General features: G+C 40.0%; 1 protein-coding gene across 4 annotated transcripts in view; it reads left to right on the top strand.

Moving 5' to 3' along the window:
• FGF13 (fibroblast growth factor 13) overlaps positions 1-12,374 on the top strand; it is a 228,174-nt gene extending 215,800 nt beyond the window's left edge. For all 4 annotated transcript variants that reach the window (XM_084535177.1, XM_084535180.1, XM_084535179.1 and 1 more), the window contains 2 exons: positions 6,201-6,399; positions 7,680-12,374. In XM_084535177.1, the coding sequence (XP_084391303.1) occupies positions 6,201-6,399; positions 7,680-7,816 (336 nt within the window). In that variant the 3' untranslated portion in view covers positions 7,817-12,374. The remainder of the gene's footprint in view (positions 1-6,200; positions 6,400-7,679) is intronic.
• Positions 12,375-12,690: the final 316 nt, after the last annotated feature.

Genomic DNA, 12,690 nt, shown 5'->3' on the forward strand with positions numbered 1-12,690 from the left:
ACCAGTCCTTGGCCAAGCATGGAAGGGTAGTCTCATGCAAATCATTGGGCTTTATCATGCAATACGGCCTTTGGCTATACATTGAGAAAGTTATTCTAGTATATAAAGATACTATTCTTTTTAAACCCCAACCCATGCTTATGCCAATGGAGTTCTCTTTCTGAAGAGGTTTAAAGGTTTAAATGCAAATTTATATAGAGACTTTTTAAAATAGGTTTTGAAGCAGTAATAGGGCTTTTGTGTGTGTGAAGCAATCAAAACTAAATATGACAAAGTTTTACAACTAGGACTGAAAAGTATGGTGCCCTAAAGCCAAAGAAATTAAAAAAAAAAAAAAAAAAAAAAAGTAGATGTAAGCATTAGAAGATTTTAAAATATTTATAGAGCATTCGGGAAATTGCAGAAGTTTCCCTGTACCACACATCCAGGATCATTAGGGGTACACACATTCAGCACAGCTCAGCACTGATGCAGAAAAGCATACAGGGGCAAAGTAAAACTTCTCTGTTATTCGTACCATGTACATTGTCTTATAACTTTGTGAACTGGATTAGGAATGGGACCTGTGCTTGACATCTGTGAGACATTCTCCTGGGCATCTTGCAGAACATTTAAATGACACTGTAGACTTCCTTTAATGAGATTCATTTCCTCTGCAGTATTCAGAAGAGTGTCATCTTTCTGTATGTATCACGCATTAGTTCTCTTGCCCCAGTTATGGAGTGCTTTGGTTAATCAACACAGCTGTGGAAGTGGAGCATCACCAAAAGGCAGGGGAACCGTGCCATGATCATGCATCGTTCCTGTCTCAATTAAATTTCAGCACTCTTTACAGTCATTGAGGCTTTTCCCTGGGGTCATCAGGCAGTACATTCCTTGCATGGGCAGAGCATGCTGAGTGGTGACGCACCAAACTTTAAATAGGTATTTATTGATGTGCCTAAATGCCACTTAAAAATCTGGGCAACAATGACCTGGACAAATTTTCACAACTGAATCACTGATGAGACTAGTAGAAAAGTTATGAACAAAACCCAAACCTGCAAATCTCTGTGTTTGTGATTACTATGTTTTCTACTTCAGTTCACTGTGTACATTTTTCACTAAGTTTGTGCATTTGATTTTCTGTGCAAAGGAACAGTGTCAAGGGAATAATTACAGGATCTTTGCAATGCTTTTCTCATAGATTCAGAGAATACCTAGTGACAACCTGAAATCCCACTCTGGAGATGCTAGATATCCTGCTGATTCCTTGGGCTCCGTTTTACTCTTTCTGGAAGCTTTGTCCTAAGTAAATTTACACACCACTGAGTATTTGTGCTTCACTTCATAAATTTCTGCTTATTGCAATCACACAGAATCACAGAATTATCTAGGTTGGAAGAGACCTCAAGATCATATCCCAGACAATTCCATGCTATGAACTTGGTTGGGATGACCTCCTAGGAAAATTGTGCCTTCCTCTCTCTCTTGCCAGCAAGTAGGTTTCCTAATGAAAGAATTTACTATACCCTTTCTACATAATTTTGAATTTAACTTTCTTTCCTGGATGGTCACAATGCCAGTACACATGCCTTCAGCTTGCAGAGAACTCAAGGGGAATTATACTCTTCCACAAATTACAACTGCATTGTTAGACAGACTTTCTGATCATAGTTCTGGAGGACCAGTACATATTTATATATTGTGAGTTGCTCCCACCCAAAGCACACGGATTCCTCACAACAGGTAAATAGGTAAATTTAAGCAAAATAGGCAGTGTTGTGGCATTGTATTCTATCTGTGGGAACTATATTATCTGATCCAGAACAAATTATTTCAACCTAGTTATAAGTTTCAGTCACTATTGCCAATGGATTTTGGAGGCTTCACGAAATATCAGTATCTTTAGAAAAGAAACTGGTATTTCTCACATTGGTGGCCTAAAAGCTGTTATTTCTGATAACCTAAAAGTTGAAGTGATCTCATCTTGTACAGTTGATATCACTGCACAATACAGGGTGATGATCCAAAGGATACACCCTGGAACTTCATATGCCAAGATGGAGAAAATCAATCTCTGTTAATATAAAAAGGCAGGCTCACTGGTGCAGAAAATCACTACTCTGGAGCCTTAAAGAGGCTCCTTCAAAAATTCATGATTTTGAATGGAATCTTGGGCTACATTATAGTCCTGAAAGAAATCAAGATATGGAGGGGGAAAAAAAGAAAGAAGAAAAAAAAATCACTAGGTAGAGGAAATAAACAATAAACACAATAAGCAAAATCATTGATTACAAAGAATGTATGCTCAATATGTAAGAACATTTTCCAGGTTTCCCATGTACCCAATACTTCTTCCAAATTGTTTTCAAAGTTAATTTCTCTTTTGTTGCTTCTTTGTTCATTTTGTTGGAGCTTTTTGTGTGTGTGGTTTTTGATTGTTTTTGGTTTTGTGGTGTTTTGTTTTTTTCATGCCTCTAACACTAAATCTATCTTAGTAAATATTTCTGATTGTTCTGGTCAACTGCTGTTGGAAGCTGCAAAACATTCAGCTTGTAGTGATATACAGAAATTTAACAAACAGTATTGACCTAAAGACTTAAACTTACTGCTCTGTAAAGTATTTGGTCATGTCCCCTGCCAAGGTTATCCATGATGTAAATATGGTATGCAATAAATAGCAGAGAGTAAGCATCTTTGCCCTCCTTTTGTACACTGTGCCTGCAGCCATCCTGATGAGAGGTTTCTATAATATGACAGAGTTTTGTAGACACTGTATACCTTTCTTTAAAGCAGATTCCCCATTTTCTGTCTATGGGGAGTCTGAATTCCTGCATTACAATCATATGGGGGCCATAATAACTAATATTCAGTCCTAGTGTAGATGGGTGTGATGGCTGATAATCTGGATGGTGTTTGGCTTGAAGCATGGCTTTTGCACAATTAGAGCAGGAAGAATGCCAGGTTTGCTTTTACGGTAGTTTAGCTTTCGGCATCGGTAGGCCTGTACCTCAGTATTTGTAAGGAAGAGACCGGATTATTTTGGCTATAATCTCGTCAGCTGCCTGGAAATACAGTCACTCTAAATATATGCTACAATGCCTTTTTTACTATATTATCATACACCAAATTATTCCCCTTTTTAATTATTTTCATATATCTAATGCAGCTGCAGATCTACTCATGCAGAAACATTTCAGTTGTTCAGCTGATCAGCTCAAAACCAAGAAGCAGCTTCTGACATTTCATCCTCCTGCTTACTTAAGCATGGCTGAGTCATGACTACAGTGAATCCAGCACTTTCTTTAACTTTCATTTATTCATTTATTCATTCATCCGTTGTTAAGGGTGAATGTGCGAGGGGCTTGGGTGAGTGCAATTTACTGTCATGCAGGTGCCATCATCCCTTGTCTGCTGAAGTAAGCTGCGACTGAAATACTATTTCACACAAATGCTTACTTTCTCGTCTGTTTTGTATAACTATGTATTCATAACATTTGACACCTCAGAACTCATTCAAATTATTTTCATTGCAAAGATGGACTTCCCTTCAGGACAACTGGAAGACAGGAAAAACCAGGGATGATATTATTATTGCTGTGCACTTACATCTGCTGATACCTGCTTGTGGCCTTAGAATTCAACCATTATTTATATTTACAATTTTGCGTAGCATTCATTATATAAGTTGGAAAACATCAGTTTTTATTCTCTCGAGAATTAAAGCTCTCTTTAAGATTTCCCAACTTCACTTCATGCTTTCTCAGTGCACTATCAAAGAATTTGCCAGCAAAGACAACATAATGGCCATTTTGTACTTGCTGCTCTGCACTGTATTTTAAACCAGTGTGGGAATAGAAGCCTGGTCCATACCCAATCAGGTTTGCAACCTCAGAACAATATGCTTTAATTGTAATACCCTCAAATTAGGAGCATATCTGCTATCATTCCTTAATAAAAGCTTCTGTCTGCAGTTCCCCTTCCCCACTCTTTTTTTTTTTTTTTTTTTTTTAAATGAGTGGTAAAGACACGTTTTATAAACTAAAGGCAGATGATGAGTAGGAGCAAGCACCTTCAAAAGGTATGCAGCTGCTTAGTATTCAGGTGCAAGCAAAGCACTTCAGCTTCTGTAAACAGCTCGTTTGGGATCACCATTTATTTGGCACAGAGGAAGCCTTTCCCACCGTGCAGCACCTTCTTGAAGCTACAGCTATAGGCTAGAAATTAAGGAGATAGCAGTCAAGATGAAAGCCCATGATCTTATGCCCAGTCAGTCAGATGAATGAAGGTGATGTGCTGCAATGCTGAAAAAACAGAGGAAATGTGACTCAGTCACTGAACAAGTTATTGAGAAGCGTCTTTATTTCTGTGCCCCACTGTTTCTCATGACAAATAACCACTGTGGTCATGACACTGAATCGTGGGTTGAGGCAGGGAGAGGACGGCTGTCCATGATGCTTGCAGGGCCTGACTCTCAGGTTGGTGGGCACCAGCAGGCAGTGTCTGGCTGTACGCGGGCACTGCTGCAAGCTCATTCGCAGTGAGTTCCACCATGGCATGTTATCGCAAGCCTTGCAGCCAAGGGAAAAATCAGGGATGAAAGAGTTTTTTAGTGTCTTTATTTCTGTTTCTTCACTCTGCTTCAAGGGACTCTTGGCTCCTGCTGCTCATACTGAGGTTAATTTTCTTCCTAAGAGAGCTGGAGTAAACGTGGTTCTATTTGCAATCTGACCCTCTGTCACTGCACACAAGCAGGCCTTTTGTAACTGAAAGAGCTCCAAATTACTGTACATAAACCATAATCATCCATCGGGAGCACTGTAGTTTTCTATTTTGCTGCTAATTGGATGATACACTGGCAATAGTCTTTGTTAACATGGCTAGCACTGGGCAGGGTACAGTGAGAGAAGGCTTTTATTTAGAAATGTGGCAAACATATAGTTTCTGTCTCTGTTTGACAGCGATTGAAACCAGTCGTCAATTAACTAAATAACAGCCAATTACTTTGAAGGAAAAAGGAAGAAAATTTCTTACTTCACATTCTTTGTTGAAGCAAATGCCAATCAGAGGATGGGAGGCTTTTTCTTTCTCCTATGAGAAGACAAAATGGGAAAAGATGTGCAGAAAATGTACAGTATTTGTTGTGTTGTGTTGTTTTGTTTAGTTTTTAAACACCATCTTTATTCTCATATAGGAATATTCAGAAATTAAATAAGAACATCTTAAGCTCCTGAGACACTTATTTTCCTTTTTTTCTTTTTTTTTTTTAATTCAATATTACAATCATTATGCAAGCACAATCTTGCATAGAGACCTCGGGAAACAGCTGAATAGTTCTATAAGGACTGGCATTTTGGTCTTGGACCCATCCAAGACTTATGTTTCATGCCTGCGTCCTTTTCTGAACCTGGGTAACAGAGCCAAAAGATGTCAGCTGAGTTAAGACCATCGTACAATGAAAGCCAGTCACACCACTGGCATGAAGAACAAGGCTTTCTCCTGGTTTGCTGCTCTTTATTTTAACTATTAGCTCAATACCATCTCCTTGAAAGCAGCAGTGTAATTCATCATGAAGACTAAAGCTTGATCCTATATGCTTTCATCTGCAATACCAGTTAACTCTTGCCAGTCCCAGATCAGAAGCTGATTTCTGCAGCGGGTTTCTGACAGCTGGGCTTTCAGCAGATGATACACTGGGCAGAGAAAGAGCATAGATTAAGGCAAAGAGGCAGCTGTTACAAGCTAACTTAATATTGCTGGGCTAGTAAAAGACCATTTACTCACGGCATCACAGCTTTGAATTTTTATTGCACTTTTTTCCTAAACATTTAAGGCCAGCAGTTAATGCACAAAGGCATTACGTGGCCTCACTTCTCATCTGCAAGGCTGGACCGCAGCTGGTCCTGTGGGGCTGACATCAGGGCTGTGTCTGCCTGATAGCCATTAGTTGCATCAATCAATAATTTTTCACTTAGACTTTTTACTCATTGCTCAAAAAGATTTTATTATGCTACTTCAAGCTGCTCACAGTGTCATTTCATGGATTTCAAATTGTGTTACTCTTTTGTTAGTACTTTTAGGGCAAGCATTCCAAATTGGATAGTAGATGGTGAGAGGTAGGTCTTTTAACTGTCAGAAAAGCAATGAATATTGGATGGTTTTGCATTAACTGATGGGAGATTCAGCATTGCACATATTGATCTTTTATTTTCTTACAGGAACATTTTACACCTGAATGCAAGTTCAAAGAATCAGTATTTGAAAACTACTATGTAACATATTCTTCAATGATCTATAGACAACAACAATCTGGACGAGGTTGGTATTTGGGTCTTAACAAGGAAGGAGAAATAATGAAAGGAAACCACGTGAAGAAAAATAAACCTGCAGCACATTTTCTTCCAAAACCATTAAAAGGTAATTGTTTGGGTTTGCTCCCAAAAATCTTTCTGAACTGACTTTATATTGTGTCAGAGATGTTTAATTCCTGTGCATAAATATTTGAAGGATACAGCTAACTATATAACAAGAGGATAACATTCTGCTAACATACTCAGTGTAACCAGAGCTAGAGTTGGCTTTTTTTTTTTTTTTTTAAGTTTATCTATATTACCTCTGCCTTTCTCTTATTTAACCAAATATATATATATTAGTTTCTTTGTGCCCAAAGACCAGTGCCTCCCTTATAGGTAATGAAGACTTTACCTGGAAAGTCCCAAACATCTGCTCACAGGCCTTTAGTGACTTGCTGTATAGATTGCCAATCTGCTTTATATTACAGGGTGTTTGTCTATTTTTGCTTGGGATAAATCTGTAATGCGTGCTTCTTATTTAACCGTAATTAATGTGGCATCAATATGTGACATTAAAGGTAATAATGCATGTGGCGTATGTATCCTGCTGTGTATTAAAAGCCAGGACATGGAGTCATCCCAGTTAACTGAAGCATCTGAATCAGCGTGGTGCTCAGACTTGGCTATATCTTTGGTCGATGCAAAGAGAGAGATCTCATTTGATGTATGAAGATGCTTCCTTTTCTCCAGAAGAACTAGCTTCCATATGCTTCTCCTTCAGAAGGAATGAAGCTCTCTAGTTCTGGGTTGTACTGTTAAGTAACTTTTCAAGGCAGTATTATTTTGAAGTCAGAGAGGATATTTCAAAGGTGTGTAGTCCTGGGTGAATGCTGGACTAGCTTGGCAGTGTACATTTAGGAACAGGTTTTATGCAACTGATGTTGAGTTTGATCCTCACTTATGTGTGTGAACACAAAGAAAACAGAAGACTGAAAATCTACTTTCACACCCACATGCCTGAACTATATACAAGTAACATTTCAAATAGCAGCTCTTGGTAGTGCTATTTCACTATTAGTAAGGAAATGCTGATTTATATCAGCTCACATCTATCTTGCAGGGTTTTGCAAGTGCAGAGTTTTGTAAGTGCAGAGTGTAGGTGGGTGGTTTAACTGGGAGGGAGAGGGAGTTATGGTTTTTCCTCCCTAAAATGCCATCCCCTTGAAAAGGAGCTTGGAATTTCTAAGGCAGTGTTTGAAATCCAAGTGGTCTCCTTGCTGTGTTTCTTCAAGTCACTTCTTATATTGCTAATTGCTGAACGAAAAATCCAGACTTTTCACAGCTGGACAGTGTACCAAGGGACTGTAAAGTGTGCTGATGTGCTGTCTCTCTTTTGCTTTGCAGTGGCCATGTACAAAGAGCCTTCTCTCCACGATCTCACAGAGTTCTCAAGATCTGGAAGTGGGACCCCAACAAAGAGCAGAAGTGTTTCAGGAGTGCTAAATGGGGGTAAATCCATGAGTCAAAACGAGTCAACGTAGCCAGGTTAAGGCAAGCCAAGTGCTCTCTAAACAGAACCTTACCTCTGGATGCAGTTGAATTCTTACTAGCAGTCTTTCATCCAAACGTTCAATTGCCCAGGACAAGCCACCGAACTTGCATAGGTCACTCGTTTATCAGCCATTAGATCTACTGGTTGTCAAAGGATATACCCCAATAATGTAGAATATGCTTGTGCATATCACAAGGCACTTGGATAGCCAGCAAACATAACTGTGGAATAAATCTTGAAGAAGAAATGTCCAAGAAATGTCCTTTCTCTCTCTCTCTCTCTCCTTTCTCTCTTCCCCTCTTCTCCCTCTTCTCCCTCTTCTCTCTCTCCTCTCTCTCTCCTATGCTTTGTGGAATACGAAACAAAAACATTTCACAACATTCACTGCTGATAAGAATTTGCTTTCCAACTAAGAAAAAGACCACTTTTGCTCTTCAAAGGAAATTTTAATGCTTATATGTTTTATAGGGGCAAACAAAAAACAAATATGTAAACTCTGTTGTTTCCTTGGCTTACTGTTTTATATCTAAGGCTTGATAAAAAATATATCATTTAATTTGGAATAGCGCAACTTTTTGATTTCTGAACTCCAATGGGTCTTTAAAGCTGTGTCTTTAAAAAAATTAAAAATTCAGGGTTGGAACTGAGAGTTGGTGTCTCAGGCTCAAGCAAACAGTGTTCTTGTGGTTTTAAACACAATGAAATATAAATTTTTATAGATTTGTAGTTTCTGGTAAAGTTCTTGTGCTAACCCCAGTCTGTAGGACTTGAGTTGTTTTGTTATCCCAAGTGAAAGTTAACAGAAAGGGATTAAATTATCCTCCAGTGTAGATTTCTCTTAATTCCATTTTGTGTGTCATGTTAAACTATTGTTGTGGCTTCTTTTCTAAAGACAGAAACTGTGGAATTAAGGTGACTTAATTTTTTTATAAGAAACGTCTTATTTGTAAAAGTCCTTCTTTCACTGTAACGGGCATGTGAATATTGTGTAGGAGGAAGCGTTAGGACAGGTTACCCCTAAACAACATATACTTATACATGCTATTGGAAACAATTGTTTAAAAAATGTAGTTAGGTTTCCATTTAGGTCATCATGTCTGTTGCATGGGAGAAAGTTGGAATATTGGCATAGAGTTGCATGATGTGTAAGATTTTGTGCATTAATCATCGTTGGATTCTGTGCTCCAAAACTGACATAGTTCTGTACAGGCAGCTTTCTGCCTTGTACGAAAGAGTTGTTTATTATTTGTTGTATACACAACCATGCACTGAATAAACTATTTATATTAAGATGTACTTTTTAAAAAAGCTTGTTTGATTATATGATGTACATCAGTGATTAATTTCAAGGAAAAAGGTTGGCAGTTAAATTACAAAATTATAAAAGATATTGTAATTAATGTTCAAAATGTTTCTATGTAACAGGTTATCCCCTTGTAATGCCACTCACTATACAATTGAGGACATATTCTTCTTTTTGGATATTGTTAGAACTGGTCTCAACGTGCCCAGCTGAGATACTCAAAACACAGTGACCATTAAGAGCCACAAAGTCTAGGTAAGGGCCCCTCTGCTGTGCGCTGTTGGAGCCCTAGTGAATTGCACTCCTCTGCTTGGAGCTTCTCCAGCTTCTCTGTGTCTGTTCTCCTTGCTAGGCTTCCCCAGTGCAGCTGCATAGCACTACCTCGCAGCTCACCTTTCCAGAGCCCTTGGTACAGGGGGTACCCAGCGATATCTGGTAAGTCAAGCATTGCTCATGCCAGCGTGGCACCTGGAGGATGCTCAGAGCTTGCAGAGTACCACTGCAAGTTCACCTCAGGGGCCAGCTTTGTCTTGACTTGAGGAAATGGGCTACCGTACCTCCTGCCTTTGTGCACATTCTGGAGAGAAAATGTCCCTCTCTCCTAACTTTCCTCTCCAAAAACATCAAAGAGAACTCTTCTAGAACATTCAGACAGCTCTGACAGGTGAACTTCACTCATCAAGGTGTTTCAATAAGGCCTAGGAGGAACAGTTTCTTATCATGAGTGGCTGAAGAAGCAGTTCTGGAAGGGAATAATGGTAACGGAGACAAAAAGCTACCTATAATTGTTAGCCTGACATTAAAAACAGGTATTCTACTCTCTGGTGGTCAGTCTCATCCTCTCTTGACCAAACTGGAATTAGACCAAGCTAGAACAATTGCTTTCTATGAATGTCAGGGCTGTGAGAGAAGAAAAAGAAATTATGTTTCACATCAAACCCCAAAATTTGTTGTTTTGTGGCAAACAGTAGGCAAGGAGCTTCAGCTTGCTAAGGTCCTATATTGGAGCAGTGGTTCCAGCACCCACCAAACACCACCATCATAGTGGCCTTCGGAGGACCTCAGGGTCCTTAGCACACCCTTTGCTGAAGCATGAAAAAAGTAGGGAAGCACAACCAGTTCCATGAAAGTTATTAAAATTTGAAGATATGGCCTGCGATTGCTCCAAGAATTTTGATGTCAGTGGGTCTGGAGCATCTGTTCTCTTCAACTAAGTGTGCTTTGTCCTCATGGAACATTTTTCTTAACCCTCCCAATTAATAACATCAGACTCATTGGGGTGCATGTTCCAAAAAAAGCAGTCTGAGTGCCTTAGGGACATAAAACCTGATTAAAAGTAGGCATATTTGTGCCAAAGCTAGTTAGATACATTGTTCAATGCCAAATGTTTACTATCCTAAAGATAACAGGAGATCTGCTGCTTTGCTTTATAGCTGCAGCCTTGTTAATCCCTATCCCCAGTATCTCCAACTTTGAAGGTCATCTGCAGTGAGAGAAAAATGCCCATCTCACACATTGTCCCTTCTGAGATCTGTAGTCTGACCCATCTTTTGTATTGACATTGGCATCAGCTGCGAGCATTCACTGCCGAGACCTTAGTTTCAGGGGTTTCTAATATATCAGACTAGCAAATCCTACTCTTGGGTTAAAGATGAGAAGAGAGATATGGTGATAGATGAGCCATAAACCACTGTTTCTGTCAATCGTGTTACATTTTTGACAAACCTGTTACAACTATAGTTTTTCCTTCAGAATATTGTGACTGAAAGCAAATACCCTTGATAGTGTCCTGATAGCACACAGAAGCTAATGTGCACTATGGAAAAAGGGAGAGATTATGCCCAGAGTTTTACATGTAGTCTCTGGAGCCATAGACTGGGATTTAAAAAGGAGAAATATAGTAAAATATCTGCACTTTGCAGATAGCGAAGGTGATATTCTGGCCCAGTCAGCAAAGCCCCATGGGCAGACAGGATTGTGGCTTCAACAGTGGACCAGATTTAGGAGACAGACTCCAGAGTATTTGTCGTTCTCCTTCAGCACACATAGATTAGACCATTAGACAGAGGACTTTTGGGTCAGAGTCTCATTTAAGAGCCTGCAAGATGTTGGGAAAACACCAGTATGGATAGCTGCCTATGAAAAAAAAACTTATAGCCACTGGTCAGCCCACTTTGCTCTGCCACATGTACCTATCCAAGTGCAATGGGATACATGCCTGGAATAAAGACAAAGCCCAGGGGAAGGTATGAAACCAAGCCTTGTACTGTCTGTGAGCCACCACCAACTGTCTGCAGAAGGCTTGGTCTCAGGCCCTTCTGTTATTGCCAGTATGATGGCTGATGCCTTTCATCTGCCATTTCTTTTGTTCCTGCCTCTCCACCAATGCTGCCCACGCTCTGTGCAGCATAACATGGGCCTGATTTGGCTCAGAAGGTGTAAAACTGGCACAGTGGCTTTCTGATTCTCCTGGACTTCACCAGGCAAAGGGCCTAGAGCCACCACTGGGTCTGTGCTCAGACTTTACAAAAGGCTGACAAATACTACCTGCCAACACGAAAGGAAATGGGTCACCCATGAAACTGGGAAGAAAACTGCTAGGAGCATAACTATTATAAGGCACAATTGCTGCCTTTTTGTCATCTGCCTATCAGAACTGCTTTCTCTGATGTCTCTGCATAGGGCTTGGACATTGCCTGCTTTGTCTGGTTTGGGGGTGAGGGAGGGTGGCAAGAGTTCTTCTCTGTATCAAAGAGAGCTTTTTTTTTTTTTAATTTTGTTGTTGTTGTTGTTTTAATGTACTTCATGCTACCTCATAGCATGGTTTTTATCTCTGTAGCCACTTGCTCAGCCATGTTCATCACTGGCATGACGGAAGACAATTCTCTGCTTGGGGAAATTATCTCCAAGTTAGTCCAGGGAAGAATGGTGCCCCTTCTGCAGCACTGTCTGGTGTCCCCACCACTGGTTTCCAGCCCATAGGCCAGGTTTTCCAGTGGGATAAAGACAGTGTAATGAGCTCAGGGATGCTATGATACACCAGGCCTCTCCCCAGCTGAGCACCAGTGTGAGAGCCAGGTCTGGCAGAGCTCTGCTGTGTCTTGAGTATCTCTGAATGGAGACCAGAGCCAGCTCTAACAGGTTTAAATGTCTCCTTGACATATCCTTGACCAGGACACTTTTGCAGGACAGAATCTATATGTAACAACCTCCTATCTTCTAATAAATAATTCTCTCTAAAACAGTCTCCTTTTTGTCTGGGCTCTGATTTTTATCAGCGCAGCTATTTAAGGGCTCTCCATCCCAGCACTGCTACATTACATTATTGCTTAGCTTCCATTTCACTGTACCAATAGTGCACTTCTCCTATGTCTTCTTGATCCAGATAGGGGCAAGCTGAGTAGTCAAGACAAAACAGGTGGATCCTTCAGTTGCTCTGCAATGTAACAAGTTTTACCAGCTCAGGAACAGCTACACTGAATCTCGGAGTTCAATTTCCTACATGGTGTAAGATCCAGAAAAAACACCATGTTGTTTTCTGACTTTGGCTCTGGAAAAAC

This window comes from Aythya ferina (assembly GCF_964211825.1).
Source record: "Aythya ferina genome assembly, chromosome: 13".
Lineage (NCBI taxonomy): Eukaryota > Metazoa > Chordata > Aves > Anseriformes > Anatidae > Aythya > Aythya ferina.